Source organism: Alexandromys fortis, unplaced genomic scaffold (genome assembly GCF_014885135.2).
Source record: "Alexandromys fortis isolate MF-2015 unplaced genomic scaffold, M_Fortis_MF-2015_v1.1 scaffold_156, whole genome shotgun sequence".
Lineage (NCBI taxonomy): Eukaryota > Metazoa > Chordata > Mammalia > Rodentia > Cricetidae > Alexandromys > Alexandromys fortis.
This window is the reverse complement of record NW_026068028.1, coordinates 2573266-2593436: the sequence shown is the minus strand read 5'-3', so window position 1 is coordinate 2593436 and position 20171 is coordinate 2573266. Positions and strand designations below refer to the sequence as shown.

General features: G+C 38.5%; 2 protein-coding genes across 7 annotated transcripts in view; one reads left to right on the top strand and one right to left on the bottom strand.

Moving 5' to 3' along the window:
- The window catches only part of Cep112 (centrosomal protein 112), a 363872-nt gene that overhangs the window by 190906 nt on the left and 152795 nt on the right, over positions 1 to 20171 (bottom strand). For all 6 annotated transcript variants that reach the window (XM_050164302.1, XM_050164303.1, XM_050164304.1 and 3 more), the window contains 2 exons: positions 15640 to 15747; positions 3261 to 3443 (listed from right to left, as the gene is read on the bottom strand). In XM_050164302.1, the coding sequence (XP_050020259.1) occupies positions 3261 to 3443; positions 15640 to 15747 (291 nt within the window). The remainder of the gene's footprint in view (positions 1 to 3260; positions 3444 to 15639; positions 15748 to 20171) is intronic.
- LOC126515005 (diphthamide biosynthesis protein 3-like) lies at positions 11936 to 12473 on the top strand. Its single transcript, XM_050164309.1, has one exon. It carries the CDS (start codon positions 12023 to 12025, stop codon positions 12254 to 12256), a length of 234 nt encoding a protein of 77 aa, XP_050020266.1. The 5' UTR covers positions 11936 to 12022; the 3' UTR covers positions 12257 to 12473.

Sequence of the window (20171 nt, the reverse complement as noted above, 5' to 3'; positions counted from 1 at the left end):
ATCCTGCAGTAGGTCACATGGACATTCCAAGGTGTTGAAGCCACCTCTGGTGTGGATCACAAAGGCTCCACAAAACTGTCTTTTGGTATTCCTATATGCCTCTCATTCAGGCCGTTCACAGATAAGAACAAAAAAATCTCTAAGAGGTTCATCATCCTAAACTGACAATTGACAACCACAAGTCAAGGAAACGTGTTTTATTTTTCTTCCAATTCAACATAATAAGCTCATTATGCGACAATACAAAAGCAAAATAAGAGCTGCACATAGAACTGCCATACTAGACAAAGCTTTGTAAGATGATATTTATAGATTTTCTTTATATTCAAATGAGATTGAATCAATCAAATCATTCTCCAATTTCAGTAAGAGAGTATTGGCAAATGAAAAATATTTGACAAAATCAAAGATTTTTACTTGTGTTGATTTCTATCAACCTGGATGCTTTTTCTAAAACATGAGCCTAGACAGACCCAGACTGAACAAGTTAAACAATAGTGACAAAATTTGATGTGCATTTTAGCAAATATAATTATCACATGATAACATATCCTGCTGTTAAAAAGTCTGGAGAAATACAGCATACACTAGAATAATTAGTTAGTAGATGAGGTCATGGCTAACTGCCCTTAGATGTAATACGGGTGCCAACATTGTTTTAGAAAAGGGGACTAACAGAATAAAACCTAATTTGTTATAATTATAATGCTATTCACCAAGAGGAAGTCCTAGTTGGCAAGACGCACATTGCAAAGGGTAACCTCACAGTAATGGTTGTCTCTCAGAATATAATACACTACATATTTGGAAGGAGTTGAAATGACTTAGTTTTGATTATTATCCTCATTATCAGAGTCTGATGGAAGAGAGCAGCGAACAAAGCCATTGCATCCAAAACAGACAGTGCAGGGCTGTTCTGTAGCTAAGAACTGCAAGTAGTCCTTCTTACAAAATGGCCTCCAATGCTAAACCAGATGAGCCAAATTTAACTGAAAATCAAATCTCTCTGGAAATGAAAAATTATACAATATAATACCTAAGGTATATGAGGTCTTTTCTGCATCAAACACCACAGTGATTTTTGTTAACTTCTGTTTTGAAAAACATGAAGCTGTTTTGTGTATATTTAATTCGTGAATGGAATTTAGTACCTCAAAGGTATTATACATTAAATTTTTAGACCACAATCATGAAAATTTAATATAAATTTAATATAAAAATTTAAGAAGGAAACTGAGTTCATATCCTCAGTGAATCACCAGAGACACACATTATTAGTATTTTGGTATGCATAGATTTTTAAAATGTAGTTATTAATAAAAGTTCGTTAAGGTTGCATTCTCCAAACACAACTAGGCAACAATGTGTGCCAAGATATTTTTATTCTGCATAGGAATGAATTGGGTCTGAGTTTGCATTGCTTACTGCATTCCATGACAACAATCCAAATTATTAAAACGCTCTGAGAAAGACACAAAATATGAGAAATCTCTGAAACCAAAGCATCTGAATATGTCACAGAGTCAGTCCAGTTAACACTGTGATGAGAATAAACCCAGGGAACAGCCATATTGGACAATTCCTGTGGCTGAATTACACATAACAGTTCTAAAATTTCCCTTTTGTTATGATCAGATGAACCGCACCCTACATGGCAGATACGGCATATGCAAAAATCACAAAGATTGCCTATAAATTTGGCTTCCAGTGTGTCAGTTTTCCACCATAGCACCAAAATAGTGGGCATTTAAGCAAACTAATGGATTTTATTCTATCTATTATGTCATTTTACTTTGCAAACAGATCCCGTACTGACCCAGACCTCGTGTTCCTTAAGGGAAGACAATGGTAAGGTTAACATTACATATGAAGAGAAAACATGTTCAAAAATTACAAGAACAGCATATATTATATTTTCTAAGGGTTCTAATGAGGTTGTTAGCAAAAATATAATGAATATTGTTATAAACCATATGATTATCTTGGAGCCATGCGTACTACATTAATCACTTTTCAGAAAATATATAACCATAAAACAATCAAAATATACTTTCCCCATAAATGTATATATTGACAGAAAATCTGCACCAAGTATACTCCTATTGCATCAGTAACTCTCTGAAATAAAAGACAAATCAAGGTCAAACGAAAAACAATCAAGCCCAGTCTTTCCTTACCGCCATCGCTCACCACTCAAAAAATTAACATCTTCTTTAATTAGGAATGTTTTGATGTTTAAGTAATTGCAAAATTGCTTAAACACATACCATAACAGAAGATTTATTTTGTTATTTGGAAATTATATTATTTTGGAAGGAAGGATAACCAGGGCTTCTCTGTGCTGTCGTTAGCATGTTTGGATTTCAATGGCAAAAGAGGTCTTTAGACCTAGTAGATGATATGGTTTTATTAGAAAAGAAAATTATCTTTTTATTGTTGTCAATTTCTCTTCAATTTTTCTTTAATAAAATTTCACAGCAATCTGCTCAAGAGGATATACTACAGGGCCTTGATTATATATCCCTTAAAGAATGTATTGTACCACAAAGATACATACCCAATACGATTTTTTTCATCTGAAATTTATAAAGATAATTTTCCATGCTGACAGTGCACATTTCATCCACAAGTTTGAAGAGTCAAATGCTACCACAGCTGGGGGTTATTCTGCCAAATGGCTTCCAACAGGGACTACAGAGATGGAGGCTAGGAGGCATGTGTGTGTGCATGCAGGAAAAAGCAACAGACCTGATGGGAAATAGCCCTTCTCTGGAGTCATTTTTATCAATTACCATCCAAGTAAGCTAATCAAACGTAGAGTCTGACGGACAAAAGCAACAATAGGCAGGAAAGCAAATATTAAAGCAGCTGCTTGATTGCCTTCAGAGATTAAAACAAAAAGCCAGGGGTGAGGCTAATATATTTCTTAGGGATTTTCTAAGGCTGAGGGGAGGGGTAAGGGGCATACCTTTAAAAAAAATCATGAAAGGAACTGAGACAAGATTATAAAAAAGGGACCAAGTTATAGCGCGCCATGGGATTTTTAATCTGGCTACCTGTGGTTTCTGTAGTTAAAGCCTCATTCATCCTCCAAACGGCGTGGGGTGGGGGTGTGGGCAGGGGGAGAAAACAAAAAAATCACATTTATATGTCAGTTTTGCAAATGATCAAACAGCGTGCATCAAGAAGAAGAAAACAAAAAAACGCTGATGACTTTTTAAAGATAGACACCCGTTTTAGCAAATATTATTGATAATTACCTGTGCATCTCGTTTCTTGGACTCTTGAATTTGATTTTCGTGCTCCATATTGGCAGCGCGAAGCTGTTTCTCCAGGTTTTCAATTTCCCGTTCATGGTCTCGGACTAGGCTATCCTTCTCTGCGTTATGCTGCTGTAATAGGTGCGTCTTCTCCTGTTCATGCTCCAGCTTCAGCTCTACTATCTGATTGGACAATGAGGAGGACAGTTCATCAACAGAACATCCTTGTCGTCATGACAACTCATGTACAGCTTAATTTTTCTCTAATTTGTCCAAATTGAAAATTTTATTTTTGCGTCATTATTACCTCACCCTTAAAATACCTTCATTTAATGGGGAGCATTTTTTCTAAACTCCTAATATTCAAGATACTTGTCATATTCAGGAAATCCTTTGCAATCTGTTGACACTAATGTCTGAATATTGAAAAGATTTGCATTGAATGCCAGGAATTTCCTCCCCAAGAATTGGGTTTTGCTGATCAGCAATGGTTGTAAACGGTTAACAGTCAGTACGCTTTGCTTTCTGCTTGAATATATACATGTAAAAAGCAGCAATTAAATCGATCAGTTCCCTTTATGATTTTCCAATAAAAGATCTGAGTTAAATATGCATCTGGATTATTATATATACAGTTGTCTTTTAGAAATAAAATGATAAATTTCAAAGCTCTATTATCTCTCTGTCAGCTACGGTACACCAACATAAACAGATGTTATGTCTTCCAGAAGGGCACCTGCTGTGCTGCAAGCCTGCGCCATGATTTCATAAAAAGCATTCTCTTCTCAGGATCCTTTCCCAGTCCACTCCACACTGGAGACTGTGACCTTGGCCAGTCTTAGCCTCTCCCTGCTAGACTGAATGGCAGCCTGAGACCAAGGGCCTGGTTGCCGCAGCTTTGATACTAATCCTCCCAGACTGCGCACAATGGCACCCTACCTGGCCTGCAAACTATAGCCAGCCAGGCTGTCTTTGAAGCAGGTGATGAATAGGGGACTGCAGGAAGCCAGCTTCCCCAGTGAACTCCAGGCCACACAGCTGCTAACAACAGTCACTTGGATTTTTCTTCAGTTTTGGTGGATTTCGGGAAGGGGATGCTGTTATTTAGAATATGTTGTGTTATTTTCTGCGTGAGAATCCATTTTCAAAAAAGCTAACAGTAGGAGCTGCTCCAAATCGATCTTGTTTCCTGCACTGAATCATCAGATTTCCTTATCTTAAAGCTATAGCAGTCATTTCTCCAGCAAAGCACACACACAGCACTAAGTCTCAGAAGTCATTTTCCTACAAAATTTTAGGCTTTCATTTCCTAATCACAAATCAAGTATCAAAACATAAACAAATTTTGCTTTAGATTAAAACATGTTTAAAAATATTTTGAGTTAGAAATCAAAAGTAAATTTATAATCATTCATAAATTTGTTATACTGTTTAAAAGAAATGTATGATAATACATGAACAACTTGAACATACCACCTATAAGCATGTTACAACAATGTATAAATAATATTGAAAATGTGTTTTTCATCTGAGACAAAAGATGCATTTTAGTGAATTCATTTAAAATTTGGGTGTTTGCCCTATCTTATTCCAGTGTTAGCACTAAGAGTAAAAAAAAAAAGTAGCTTTTAAAAATAATATATACTAAGTAACCAAGTAGTAAATAAAAGTTTTTTATTATTTAAAATAAATAGATACGTTTTATTCTGTGATCCATACAACTAAAATACTAATTTCAGTTGAAGAGAAAGATTAAAAAGTGACCATTGCTGGAGCAGATTTTCAGCAGCTAACTATGAATTATTGAACTGGAATATCTTTAGTTCTTAGACACATTATTATTTCTACTCAGTGTTATAATATCAAGTATCATTATAATAAAATTTAAGAGATTAATCAAAATTATTCAAGCACATTCTATAATGAAGTAAAGCAGAAAGAGGCATAGAAAGTTCTACTTGGATCTTTGAGAACTTTTTAAAAATTGCGAGAATAGTTATGATTTAAGATTGATAGAGAGTAGAATATTAATAGTAGCCAAATAGCCTGGGACTAGAAGGAAAGAATTATAGAATATTTTCCTCCCAAGGACATAAGCCAAGAAATAGGACTGAGGCCCCTAGTAATAATGTCTGATTGTTTCCCTTTATTTTACAACAGTTTTGTATACAATGTATGGGTTATAGCCACCCCATTCCTCTTTGGTATGCCCCCTTCCTTTATTTTGAATGTTGTCTTCTTCTCACCTAGTCCCCAAGTGGCTACATGTAGAAGGAGCTGCGGGCTGCTTCCCACCGCCCAGCTCCTGGCCACCGGCTAGCTTACTGGGGCTCCTTATAAAGTACAGCTAAAGGGTTGCTTACAGGTGTGTGGGTACTCCCCCCAACAGGCTTTACCTACAGGGATGAGGGTTTTTACAGCTGTACATAGCTGGGGCTCCCCTAGCTTAGTCTTTTCTGGCCTATATACTCTACCCCCTCACAGAGGCCAGGGTAACTGAAGGAGCAGCAAGACAGTCGGATGAGGGTTTATGACTCTCTCCATCCTTCAGTGAGGAATTCAGGAAGGATTTTCTGTTTCAGTGAAGCTCAAGTTAAGTGGAACGATCGGCAAAATTAGTTAAGAATTTACCTTGTAGGTGGAGCTCAACTTCAGGATAGGGACCATGTCTTAACTTTAAACTCCTATTACTCACTTTATGTCTGTCTCTCTGAAGCACATGCAGTTCTAGGTGAAGTGCTGAGTGCCTGAATCAAACATATCACTGCTGTTGGAAGAATACTAACTAGAATAATCCAAGTTTGTCAGTCAGTATGGGATTGAGGAAAAACAAAACTGGTCAAAGTTTAGAAACTCCTCCTTCAACTGCAATGCTTCATACACTTACTGTAAATGGAACAATGCGGGATCCAAGAACAAACAAAAAATAAAATCAGGGTTGGTAGTGTTTGTGCAAGCACGAGGACCTGAGTTCCATTCATAGAACATATATACAAAAGCCAGGACACTGTCACATGACTATAATCCTAGTGCTGGAGTCAGGACAAAAGACAGGTGGATCCACACTGTTCACTGGCCAGCCAGGCAGGACTAACAGGTGAGCTTCAGGCCAGTAAGAAACCCTGTAATAAATGAGGAACAACATCCGAGATTTGACTTCTGACCTACACATGCATGCACGTGCACATACCACACATACACACAAAACAACAACAACAACAAGAACAAACAGAAGTAGTCAGATGAGGCTACTTCCCTTTTCTCAGCACCAACTGCCTTGTCCAATGTGGAGTCCATGCCCATGAACAGAGTGAATGGCTGGGCAGTTCCGCTGCCGCCCAGCTGAGTCGTCACCACTCACTGTTGTAAAGATGTTGCTCTCACAAGTGCCTCGTCATTCTCTGGACATTAATTTTTTGTTCTTTTAGCTCATCATTACTTATAAATATGCCTGGAATCTATTTTATTTTTAAAATCTTTCCCTTAACCTTAGAAGACCATAGCTGTCACCTCATTTCTCTGCTTCACTCTCATTCCTCAGGACCTGCTCATAGCCTCTCTCTCCACCCATACTATCCAGGCTCTGTTCCCACATTCTACTAGAACTGGACCAGTTGACTAAAGATTTGCTTGCCAAAGTCAACAGGTCTCAGTTTCCAGCTAATGCTCCCTCTTGGCAAAGCCTGAAACAAAAGGCTACTCACTTCCCTTTCCTTGAGGGGACACTTGTGTGTGCTCCATGCAATCATACTTGAATTCTCCTGTCACCTCGCAGGCTGTCCCTTCTAAGATTCTTCTGTTGCTGTGCCTACCTCTTTCCCATCTCTAACTGTTGTCATGGCCTTGGGTTCAGTTTTGGAACTTTCTCTCTATGTACTATTAATTCAATGTCTGTCACAACCACTAATCCAGTTGCCTAGTGGAAAAAACCTAGTCCCATCTAACTTCCATTCCATAAGTACTGACAAATCCTGCTGCCATACAGATCCCCACTGTGACTACGTGTCATTGCCCCACTACTCCTACATGGTCCCGGCCATGGTAGTTGTGTTAGCTTCTTTGATAACTTAATTCAGTCTAGAATCACTTGGGAAGAAACAATTATTGAGAAATGTCTTTAGCAGATTGTTCTGTGGAGCATTTTCTTTGTTAGCTATTGATGTGAGGGGGCCCAAACCATCATGGGTGGTGCTGCCCCCCACTGGAAAGTCCTGGGTTCCATAAGAAAGCAGGCTGAGCAAGCCATGAGCTGTAAGCCAGTAAGCATCTCATCCCATGGCCTCTGGATCAGCTCCTGCCTCCAGGTTCCTGTCCTGTTTGAGTTCCTGACCTGATTTCCTTCATTGGTAAACAACAACATAGAAGTATAAGCTGTAATAAACCTGCCCCCCCTGCACCAAGTTGTTTTTGGTTATGGCATTTTATCACAGCAAGATCCCTGACTAATATAATACACTGCTCTCTTGACAGACTCCTGCTACCATCTCCCAATGCACTTCTAACCTGCCTCCACTACAGTAGGCACAGAAATATCTGAAAACTAGAGAAGGCAGCCCTTGCTCAAATGCTCCCATGGTTTCTCATACCCCAAATGAAATCCAAACTCCCATAGTCTGTTGTATCACTGAATAGGATTTGCCCTCTCCAACTTCATTCCTGCCAACCTCCCTCAGCTCACTCCACTCCAGCCTCAGGAAGGTTCTTTCTTCACATCCTTCTGGTCCTAATTCAAGTATGGGTTCATTAGAGTCCTCAGTTGTCAATCTATGTAAAAATGACTCTCTTTAAAACAGCTCTCCACTCACAGTCAGAACAGCCAACTTTATGGATCTTGAAAACAAAGGTCACTGCCTCATATTAAGTTACTGAATTTTCAAAGGAAGAAATTCTTCATTGCTATATCCTGATCCTTTGGAACAATGGTTAATTCAGAGCATTTCTTCTTAAAACATGAATTAATAAATGAGAAAACACTGACTCATGTTCACATTTTAACCAAACAAGACAATGCAAAGAGTGAGTTAGCCATGTTACTACCCAGGAAGAAATATTAAATGAATTACCCCTAAAGTGAAACAGATATAGTCCATATTCTGGTCACTGTCTTCACCCTTGCCCACTTAATTCCTGTTCTTTTTATCAGTCTTTAATCTCGGTAGAAAAAAACCTCAGCCACTCCCCTATCTTTTAACAACATACACAAACAAAAGGAAGACAGAATGTGCTGACTTTCACAAAACCTGTCTCCACACCCAGACACTTGGCCTTGTCAATGACCAATGCCTGTATCCTCGCTACTTGGATCTCTGATTTTGACAATTCATGACCAGGAATAGAGTTCATATCCTGAAGCCTGTAGGGACAGTATGTGCCAGAGGAAAACCATTTGTTATAAATTGTAGGTCTGGGGATGTAGTTCAGTAAGAGAGAACTTGCCTAGCATACATGAAAGCATGGATTCTATGCCAGTACTGGAAATAAAAAAAACAGTAACAAGAAAATCAAATATATAAGAAAAGCTAAGTGAAACATTTTTTGCTTGTTTTTTTTTTCCCCAAAAAGTACGAAGTAAATAGAATATAAAGAGTAAAAAATCAGTATACTGTAATGGATGTACAATAAATTATATACATCTAGAAATTAAAAATTACATAAAATTATATTTTGAAAAGATTTTTAGGGAGACTCACAAATTCTTGGTGACTAATAATGAAGAAACATTTTTTCCTAACAATGTTTCGCCAGCTCTTTGTGGAAACACCAAAGTAATGTAGTAGACCCACTCAGATGAACTCCTCTGCTCCTTTAACTCTCTAGTCTCGATAAACACATTTGCCCTATCTCAAAAGACATGACTCCAGTTATAAGACCTCATGAGTGTGTTATAACACACTCATATAAAGAGAGGTAAGACCCATGCCACCCCATCTCTCTCTAGTTACAGCAGGGGCCCTGTCCCTTTGCTCCAGCCAGTAACTCAATCTGTGATTAGGCCCTGCCTACATGTCTCCTCTTTGTATGACCCAGGCCACTGAATGAATGGACCCCCCCCCCCACTCTCCCTCCTGTGTTCTATTTAGAGTAGAATAAACAGTCTCCTTCAACGTCCCACCTGGTCTTCGTCCCACCTGGTCTTCACTGAAAACTTCCCATTTGTGTATCTTGTAGAATGGTCAGTTTGTCTCTGCCACTGTGTTTGTTGCCAAGACATTTTGTTTCCAATCATTCAGATTATGGCCTGGCTAGAAATGGCTCCGGTGTTTGTTTTTCACAGTCACTGACAACAAACACTTATTCTTTCTGAAAATTGTGATCATTTGTTTATCTGCAGAACAACATTTTTCTTTAAATGCTTTGTAGTCTAAAGGGAAGATATAAAATAGAAGATTAAAGAGAGATAAGACAGAATTGCCAAAAACGCATTTCCATGGTTCAGGAAATCCTAGCATGCCTCACTGGCTGTTTGTTTCCAACATGAATGTAGTCCGTGAAAGAACAATTAGAATTGTCTTTCTGTTCCAGTGGCTCATACAGGAAAGAAACAGGAAATCCTGATGGAAGCTTGGGCTTTACAGGATATTTGTGAGTATTCATCCCATGTGTTTGATGTTTCTCTTCCACATCTGTACACTCTGGCCCACATTTGGCCCACGTGTTCTCTGCCTTTCTAACATCATTACAGCTCCCAGTTAGTTGTGTTCTATTCGGGAGGGGCTCAAACCAAGCCTGGCGAAGGAAACTGAGGCCCAGAGGGCACAACTCTCCCACTTCCTCATTATGAAACTTAAGAACTGACTGGGGAAGTGCTTCTGAAACTTTGCCACCAAAAACTTTTCCAGCACTACAAATGACTTATGCCCACATCCCCTCCCGCAGGACCTGAGGCCACAGCCTTAAGCAGAAAGCAAACTGAAAGCTTCGTTGAAAATGTTCAATTTCATATTAAAATTTTGTGAGAATTTTGCATTTTACAAAGCAGCAAAGTCTATGTTTGTTTTAATATGAATATTACTTCAATAGTAAAACCATATGCTTTCCGTTAAAATAATCACACGAATCCAGCACTCCAGGAGGAATATAAGGAGCCTTCCACAACCCTATTTGCTAACCACCCTGCGGGGTTACTCTGCCCCAGTGAGAGAATCATGGGCTCGGCTAGAAATGCCATAATCACGGTGTCTAAACGTTCACCTTTGGAGAGAAGGAAGACAAAATGGTAGAAAGCACGTCACACTTGAATATGAATGGGAACTGAGAAAATAGGTGGAAGTGTATGAGACAATGTGGTAAGGCAGATACATAAGGAAAGACTCCGTCATGGCACACGACTAGTGTGCGTCTCTCATGGAGAAGCTGAGGCCAGATGAGCAGAAAAATCACAGAATGTTCAGTATGGAAGGGACCTTCACAATGGGATAACTCCAAATGCAAAACATGCCTTACCAACCCTCCCAACACATACTTGAACAGGCTCGGCACTGGGAAACATACTTTCTCATAGACTTTCAGCGCACATTTGAAAGTTCTTCAATAGAGAGCTACCTTGAAACAATTCCAACTGCACTGGGGTTCCATTTCTGCTCCTGGAGCTCCCAGCAGCAGGTTTAGAGTGGAGGCTATGAGAACAGCTCAGGTTCTAGTTTGACCTGTCACCTACTCAGCGCGGAACTACAGCTAGTGATATAACTGGACATGCTTGTGCTCTAGACCTAGAAGATAGGGGAAATGAATAAAGATGCCTGCCCCAGCAGAGCACTGTCAGGATGAGCATGTACAAGAACATGAAGACAGAACATGTAGAGAACAGTGCTTGGCCCAAAGGAGTTCCGGGGAGCTGTGGCCTACAGTAAAAATGGAAGATACTCAATTCTCTTTAGTTTTATCTCTTCTTGGTTAGATAATCTAGTGCTTTAAAAGTTCCCTCTCACATAATTCCTGACCTTGCTATATTCTATGCTCAAGTTTGTCAGGGCTCTACATAAATATGACCCGAATTTTCACTGCTTATGTGACATAAGATGTAGACAGACTAGGATCACAGCTATTTAAACATCCTGCCTTGTGGTCCTGGTCACTGTGCTCCCCTGAGCTGATTCTTTCTGTCATCTTTCCTTTCCCTTAGCCTCAAATTTCTGCAGCTGACATTCTAAGCCAGAGCAAAGCACAGCATTTCATGTTTAATCCCAGTAAATAAGCTACTTAATTTCAGTCAATTTGAAACACCAGAAAATTGGTGGTGGGGGGGGGGGTTATCCTACATATTAACTCCCTGTCTGAATTCTTAACTTCAACAAGCTTGATTCTAAATCACCACTTGTGATTAAAAAACACCTGTCTCAGTTCAGTGACTCATTTAAAGATGGCTCTGTAAGCTGTCACTTCACTGAGAAGTTTCTCATAGTGCCTTCATGCTGACCATGAAAAGCAGACAGGCCACCTCTGCTGTGGGACAATGGTCTGTACCCTGTCACTTGTATTTCGTAGCGAAACAGGAAGTAGAGGTGGGGCAACCAGGCAGAAAGTAGAGGCAGGGCAATGAGAACAGGAGAATTCTGGGAAGAAAAAGAATCAGTCTGCAGTCGTGACCCAGCCACAAAGGAAGCAAGATAGCAGCAAGATGCGACTACCTCGCCAAAAAAAGTAATAACACAGGTAAGAATTATGGGCTAAGGATTGTTCCTGCTGCTGGGTGGGTCGGGACGCCAGACCTTCTGTGCCCCGGCGGAGTTAGGGGCCACTGATGCAGTTTCTGCTCGGTGACCATGGCGGTGTTTCACGACGAAGTGGAGATTGAGGACTTTGAATATGACGAGGACTCGGAGACTTATTTCTACCCCTGTCCCTGTGGGGACAACTTCTCCATCACCAAGGACGATTTGGAGAATGAAGAAGACGTGGCAACATGTCCTAGCTGCTCTCTCATTATAAAAGTTATTTATGACAAAGATCAGTGTATGTCTGGAGAAACAGTCCCAGCACTTTCAACCAACAGTTAGTTAAATGCTGAAGAAGCCCTCAGGGACCCACATCCTGGGCAGCAGGCAATGAGCCCAGGTGAACGGATCAAGCAAGTGCTGAGTGAGCCTCCTCTCCACAGGACAGCTCTCTGGGGCTTGCTCTTCTGTGGGTGGGCATCATCATCAGCTGCTGAATTCTTCATAAGAAATGAGTCCGTAACGTCAGCCCTGGATTCCATGTTTACACGGCATTCAAGGATTTCTAATTGTCCATCTGAGTTTAAAGAAAGAGCCTTATGAACTGGCGCTTTTTCTTTCTCCTGGTTGCACCATTTGAACATCTTAAAACTAACTTATTTTTTCTGAAAACAACATCATCCACTTCAAAAAAAAAGAATTATGGGTTAATATAAGTTATAAGACTTAATAAGAAGCCTGAGCGAATAGGCCAACCAATTTATAATTAATGTAGACCTCTGTGTATTTCTTTGGGACTGAATGACTGCAGGACTGGGTGGGACAGAAACCTCAGTCAGCAAACCTCCACTCCCCTTTCCCTAAAATTCCACTGGCATACCTGGATCAAAGAGGAAAACGAACTTGGTTTAGTTGGGTTACTTTGGGGGCATACTCAGGCTGACATGTTGGGTCACTAATGTGCTGTCATTTCTCAAAATAAACATTCACAGCAAAAATGAAATTTATAGACTGGCTTCTGGAGAATATTGTTCAACCAATAAATTTTCCTGCTAAGAAAATTTTCAAAGTTTTAAAGTTACCACATTGACCATTATTTGGCTAAAATATATGTTGTATATGCCCCTACATCTTTCCATCACCCTCCAATCACAGGCTACACTGCTTACTAAAATATTTGAAGCTCTATTTTCCCAAATGCCTCTCTTACACCACTAGGTTTATGGAATAATCCTTCATTTTTCACTAGACCAAGCATATTACAGTAGAAATATACATTATTAAGTTGGTATGTTTCCAAATGACTTTTAGATGCCATTACATAATAATCAGAAATTGGCCACACCATTCTTCTATTATGTAACTCCTTTTAAAAATCTGATTTGAAAAATAACCTTTGTACTGAATCTTACAGTTTGAAAATTGCATGTTATCCAGATTTTGGTGCCTTTGAAAATAATCCACTAATGCTTTATCTCTTCTTTCAGATTTTCATACTTATTTTTACAATATGCACATGTATGTGTGTATGATTTGAATTTATTTTCTATTTCATTAATTACACTTAAAGTGTAATATAATATTAATGTTCTATATTTTTCTATAGCTTCTTGGCATTAATAGTTCTAATGCCTTAAGTACCTATATAATGCACATACTGATTTGTTAATTTCAAGTAAAATGGGTTACCCAAGGCATTATGGGAAAGTCTGCATTCATTACACTTCAAACCTACAAATCTGTGTTCATGCCATAGAAGTGTGTAGTCTTTCAAATTATTTTTGCTAAATTTATATGTCTAACAGCATGATATAGATACATATCCTTTAATTTTATACAAATGAGATAATCTACATGGTGTTCTAAATGTAATTTATTCCTCTTATCAATTTGCATGTTTTGACATAGGATTGCATTAGATAGATTTAGAGTGATATATTTTACTTGTAACTTTCTATTACTCCAAATAATCTACAGACACACACACACACACACATTTTGTACACATGTGTAGATACTTCATAGGGGAGGTTCACCTCCTCCTCTCTTCCATTTGAACCAGTCCACTTATTTCAGTGTTCTTATACTCTAACACACAATTTAACTTGGGACCCTGAGCAGGTCACTTCACAACTAGGATTAATAATAGAAAGTTATAAGCAAAAATTTTTCAACAAAGAACATATTTAAGGTCCAAAATGATATGCTAGATTCTAGAGAAATAACAAAAAAGTGATGTGGGCTAAGAAGATGTAAAGCCTTGAGCACAGGTTAGATCTTATAGGGCGGGCATGAGTTGCCTGTTCCAAACAGAGGATTGTCAGATTCTAAACAGGAAAGACCAATGCACTCTTTTTCTAACTAGATACGATCATACCATCCCTATGGAAGTAACTCAGGCAATTATTTTCGCTAATATATTAAGATTAAAACAACAAGCCTCAGGACACATATCAGATCAGGCATGCTTTTTACTGAATTCAAGTAAACCACTAATTGCTATCAATTAGTAGAGGAAATAAAATCCAGTGATCATAAGGGATTAATTAGTTTTGATATAGTACCTGCTTAATAGAGCTTAAAGTATAATTTAAAAATTATTCTTACTTTAAGATTCCAAAGATTTAAATATCTTTAGAAATAAATTTATTAACCTGTGCTACAAATCCAATTAATGCTTTTCCAGATGTTAAATACAAGCAAATTAGATAAATAAAAAAAATTAGTAGTAGTTAAATATTCTGTAAGACTTTTACAAAGAGAAGAGCTTTTGATTTTTAAAATCTAAAATCTTTCCACTGTAGTTTGGGTCTACTTCCCTGCTCCCACACTTGGAACTTTCTCCCTAAATTTCCCTAACCTGGTCTGTCAGTTTTCTTCCTCCCAGCTTACTCTCTTCTTGGGGTCTTTTTTTTTTTAAAAATATTTATTTATTTATTATGTATACAATATTCTGTCTGTGTGTATGCCTGCAGGCCAGAAGAGGGCACCAGACCTCATTACAGATGGTTGTGAGCCACCATGTGGTTGCTGGGAATTGAACTCAGGACCTTTGGAAGAGCAGACAGTGTTCTTAACCGCTGAGCCATCTCTCCAGCCCTCTTCTTGGGGGTCTTGTAACTTGATGTTTCCTCTGACTACAATGCTGGGCCTCAGAGACCTGGAAATTCCCGGTGGTATTCTGAGGCTTCTCAGCAGGGATTCTGGCTTCTCTGATCACCCACATATTCATGCTGCCATGCTGGTAATCAGGCTCCTGCCCTGAGATGGGCGAAGTCTATGGGCATGCTCCTTCTCTCCTTTCTACTCACTTTTCAGAATCACATCAACTCTTATTCATGTGTTGACTGTCTACCAAGATCTAGAGCTCATCAGCAAAGGGACCCGCCTCCTTGACAACGCCTAGTGCCCTTAGCAGAGGCAGACACAGGACAGGGACCCAGTGCCACCTTGTAAATGAGTGAGCAAGTCATCCTAGGGCTAGAGGGAATCAAGACCCACAATAAAGTTCACAATTAAATAGTCAGAATAATAAACGACCTAAATAGGCTTCAGTAGAATATTAAAACTTTTGTGTCTATGTTTCATTACAATTTATTAAATATTTTACACTCATTAGTGGTTGTATTTTTATTTACAGAAATTTCTCTGATAAGAAGAGATGATTAAAAGAGGGTTAAATGCCTATCAACAATTAACTGGTATCCTGAAAATGAAACGCTGACCTGCTGCTCATATCTCTGCTTGACGTCTTCTAGCTGCCACAGAAACTCCTTGGACTGCTTCTCGCGAAGAGACTTGGATCTAGTTAGGTCTGCTTCCACCTTTTCCATCTGTGAAGTTAAAAAACAAATTTAAAAAAACCTTGTATTTCATAACATAAATTTTGCCCATCCTTTAAAATCCCAGACCTTAAACACCTCAACAACCAGTAATGAAAAGAAAGTTGATAAAATAATTAAACATATGACAATTTATTTTAGTATATTTTAATAGTTTCAAGAAGGAAATTAAAATTGGTAATATTTGACTATGTTCTATTGTTCTACTATGTTCTACAGTTATAAAAATATTAAAATATACTATATTGAAGAAATAAAGAAAAATCTATGAAATCACCACAAGATTTTAAGGAAAAGCATTAAACAAAATTTAAAATTCATTATTGCCAGGCAGTGGTGGTGAATGCCTTTAATCCCAGCACTTGGGGGTTAGAGGGAGGCAGATCTCTGTGAGTTCAAGGCCAGCCTGGTCTACAGAGTGAGTTCCAGGACAGGCTCCAAAGCTACATACAAAACCCTGTCTCAAAAAAACAAAATAAATGAATAAATAAATAAATGCAACGTATTTTTCCTTTTAAAATGTGGCTTTCCCGTATTCAGCCTAGGCTGTCCTCCTGCTTCAGCCTCCCACTACCAGGACTGCAGGGTTTGCCACCACCAGTAGCTCCTGAAAGCCAACATTCCTCCAGCACTGGAAATTCATGACAAATCAGACACAGAAAGAATGTACTGCAGCATAACGATGAGGTAACATGCTCCAAACTAGCATCCTAGCAAACTTTGAAAAACTGAAGGTTCTTCCTCTAGAAGAAGGCACTAGACAAGGATATCCATTTTCACCCGTTCTCCATAGTTCTGGAGATAGAGCAAGAGCTTGCTAAGACAAATGAAATCATCACTGATCCTGCAAATAGAAAACCCTAAAGATGTCACTAAAAATTTTCAGAACTAACAAATGAATTTAATGAAGTTGCCAAATATAAAGCAGCAGTCTAAGACCAGGAAGGTTATTATAGATCACCACAAAAAAAAAATTGAAGAAAACAACCCCACTTAGATACGTAACAAAATCTAATGATTAGGCATAACTTTAAACAAACAGCTAAAGAATGTATGTATCAGAACTATAAAGTGCTGATAAAAGAAATCAAAGAAAATAATTCAATATAAAGATACCCTGTGTTCTTTGCTTAGAATAATTAATAGTTTTTCAATGTTTACACAAATTAAAGTGATCCATAGATTCAATGAAGTCCTTATCAAATTCCAGTATCCTTTTTCACAGAACTGGATCTAGGAAGCCTAAAATTTGCAAAGGACCATTAAAGATTCCGGGCACCTTCAGCAATTTTGAGCAAAAAGAACAAAGCTGAAGCCATCACACTATCTGACATCAAGATATACATTGAAGATACAGTAATCAAAACAGCATGACATTGACATAAAATCAGACACATTGACCACTGGAATGTGAGTCTAGAAATGAACATGCAGTTGATTTTCACATGCATGCCAGGATCTCACAGACAGAAATTTCTTCAAAAGATGTATTTGAAACATTGTCTGTCTACCTTTAGAGTGTGGAACTTGATTATTTCACATAATACACACAAAACTCAAAATGGATGAGGGATTTAAACATTATACCTGACACTGTATAACTATAGGAATAAATATAAGGACAAAGATTCTTGGCATTAGTCTTTGCAAAGATTTCCTGGTGCAGCGACAAAATGAAGAGTCAACAAAGCAACAGCAGACATGAAAGCAAAGGTTCCTTTACAGCTGCTGTGACAACCCAGTGAAGAGACACCTAGACAATAGGTGGAGTGTGTTTCACAAAGGGTCACTATCAAAATACAGCAAGGAACCCAGCCATTTAAAACCAGACAAAGGTCTTGAACATCCAAATGGCCAACAGATTCATGAAAAGAATGTTCAATAACACTAAACATTAAGAAATACTAAATTAAAATCATAATTAGCATCTTAGACCCATCAGATCGATTATTATTCAAAAGATAAAGATAGCGCTGAGAAGAAAGCAAAATAAAAGGAATTTCTGAGACTGTTGGTGGGTACATAAATTAGCACTGCAAACCTAAAGAACACTACAGAGCTTTCAAGTAAATGCAGAACTGTAATTTGATCTGGCATCCAGTAACCGTATATATACCCTTAGTAACTGAAATGGCTATGTTGAGGAGATATTTGCACTCCTGTGTTCATTGTAGTGTCATTCACAGTGGCCGAAATATGAGATGGCTTCCAATATTCACAGACACAAAACAGAGTTGGGTACATGCAAAACAGAGTCCTGTTCAGCCTTTGAAAAGAAGGGCACCTGCCATTTGCAACAACATGGGAGGAGGTACCATGTTAAATGAAATAAACAAGTGCAGGAAGATAAAGCTGCATGGTCTCACTTACGTGTAGAATCTGACAAATTCAAGATAAAGGAACAGAGAGGACGGTAGCAGAAAGGGGGAAGAAATGGGACATGTTGTTCGGGACAAAGTTTCAATGACACAAGAGGAGTTCTAGTGTCTGCTGCACCAGGAGGGAATTCAGTCAATAAGGCAAACCTCAGGATCCATCAATCATCTTACCACAAAGAAGGGAGGTATAAAGAGTCTAACTCTCCCATCTGAGCCATCCACATGATGGAAAGATATGATCCATCATAAATATATGATGGTGATTTGTGAATTTAAGAAATAATGAAATCATAATATTTAGAGACAAAAAGTTTTCTTATGAATCCATGAAAGTAAATAAATGTAAAGGCAAGAGAGAAAACAAAGGATGGCAGACCTGATCCGGATCCTAAAAACCTAAAAATAGATAAATAATAATTAGTAAACAAAAGTAAAGGGACAGGAAAGATAGAGGGCAAACTGGGGATGGCAGACTTGATCCACTTAGTTTTTTAGACAAAACTTCACATAACACAGATTCTTGCTTATTACTTCAGTACAGGCAGAACATAAAGAAATAAATTTTAAAATTGAAAATACATAAAGTTGTAAAACAGCACTTTATAATTAACACTTTATAGATCTAAGCATTATTGTCTGTAATCAGAATAGAAAACAGTAATACTTTTAAAATAAATGTTACAAAAACAAAGAAAATAACAATGGCTAATAAGTAAAAACGAAATATATTTCACTTTAGAATAACACTGACCGAGAATGCCAAACCCCACTCCATCATTCTTTCACAATTTTAGGAGTATAGAAAGCAACTCTTATAAAGCTTATCTAAAACTAGACTTTCCAGTTGTCTTAACTACAAAGGATTCTGTTTTACCACACATCTTCATTCCAAATTCCATTCCACTTCAAACAAAAAAAAAAAAAAAAAAAAGGATGCAAGAGCTCCTTCATTGCGCAACTCTGGCTTCAAGGAAACGCAAGAATACAGTCTTGTGGGCCCGCTCAGGAGCAGGGGCAGGACTGTATGCCTTTCTGTGTTCAGTGCACAGAAGCAAGAACCAGAAATGGTGAGCGGCATTGGAATCTTCCTGGTAGGAGCCTCCAGGTTACTCCTTGCTAAGAGAAAATACAGGTACTCCAGGCTTCAAAAATGCACCATGGGCCTTAATTGTTTCCCAATGTAAGAAAGTTCAAGAGTAAGCAACTACAGGAGGTCAAAGCTGTCAGGGTCACAGCTGCTGTGTGTCAACCTTGCCCTAGCAGTTGCAAAATGATCTCTCTAGTTCTGGACATCTGGGAAGGGGAGGGCAGTGGGTAAAGGAAAGGAGACAAGGGAAGAAGGGATGAATTAGGTCAGAGGCCCCCTTTACGCCAGGGTCTGATGCTCCTTCTTCACTGGCAACATCACTGGTCTTGAAATCATGTAAAAGACACTTTTCTGGGCATGTCTGTAAGAGAACTAACTATAAGGGGATTAACTGAGAAGATCCACCCTTAATGTGGGTGAAATCATCTCACAGGCTGGGGCCCCAGATTAAATAAACAGTAAAAAAGGGAGAAGGCAAGCTGAGCCCCATCATTAATCTCTCGCTCTCTCTGCTTTCTGCGGATGCAATGTGTCCAAATGATTTATCCTCCTGCTGCCACGCCTTCCCCATCATGATGGACTACACCCTCAAACTGTGAGCCAAAATCAACCCTCTGTCCCTGATCTTCTGCAAATTTAAGATCCTGTCAATAGCAAGTTGACTGCCCAATTTGCATCTCATTCCTTTGAATTACACTAAATGTCCACCACTTCCTATAAGAGAAGAGTCTTTTTTATTGATTTTTATTGAGCTCTACATTTTTCTCTCCTCCCCTCCCTGTCTCTCCCCTCCCCCTTCAACTCTCCCCCACAGTCCCCATGCTTCCAATTTACTCAAGATATCTTGTCTTTGTCTTTAACTAGATGATTCCCTAAATAAGATCAGTGTTGTAGGAGAAAGGAAGAATGTACAATGGATAAATATGTAGCATTTTATACCAACTATAGTC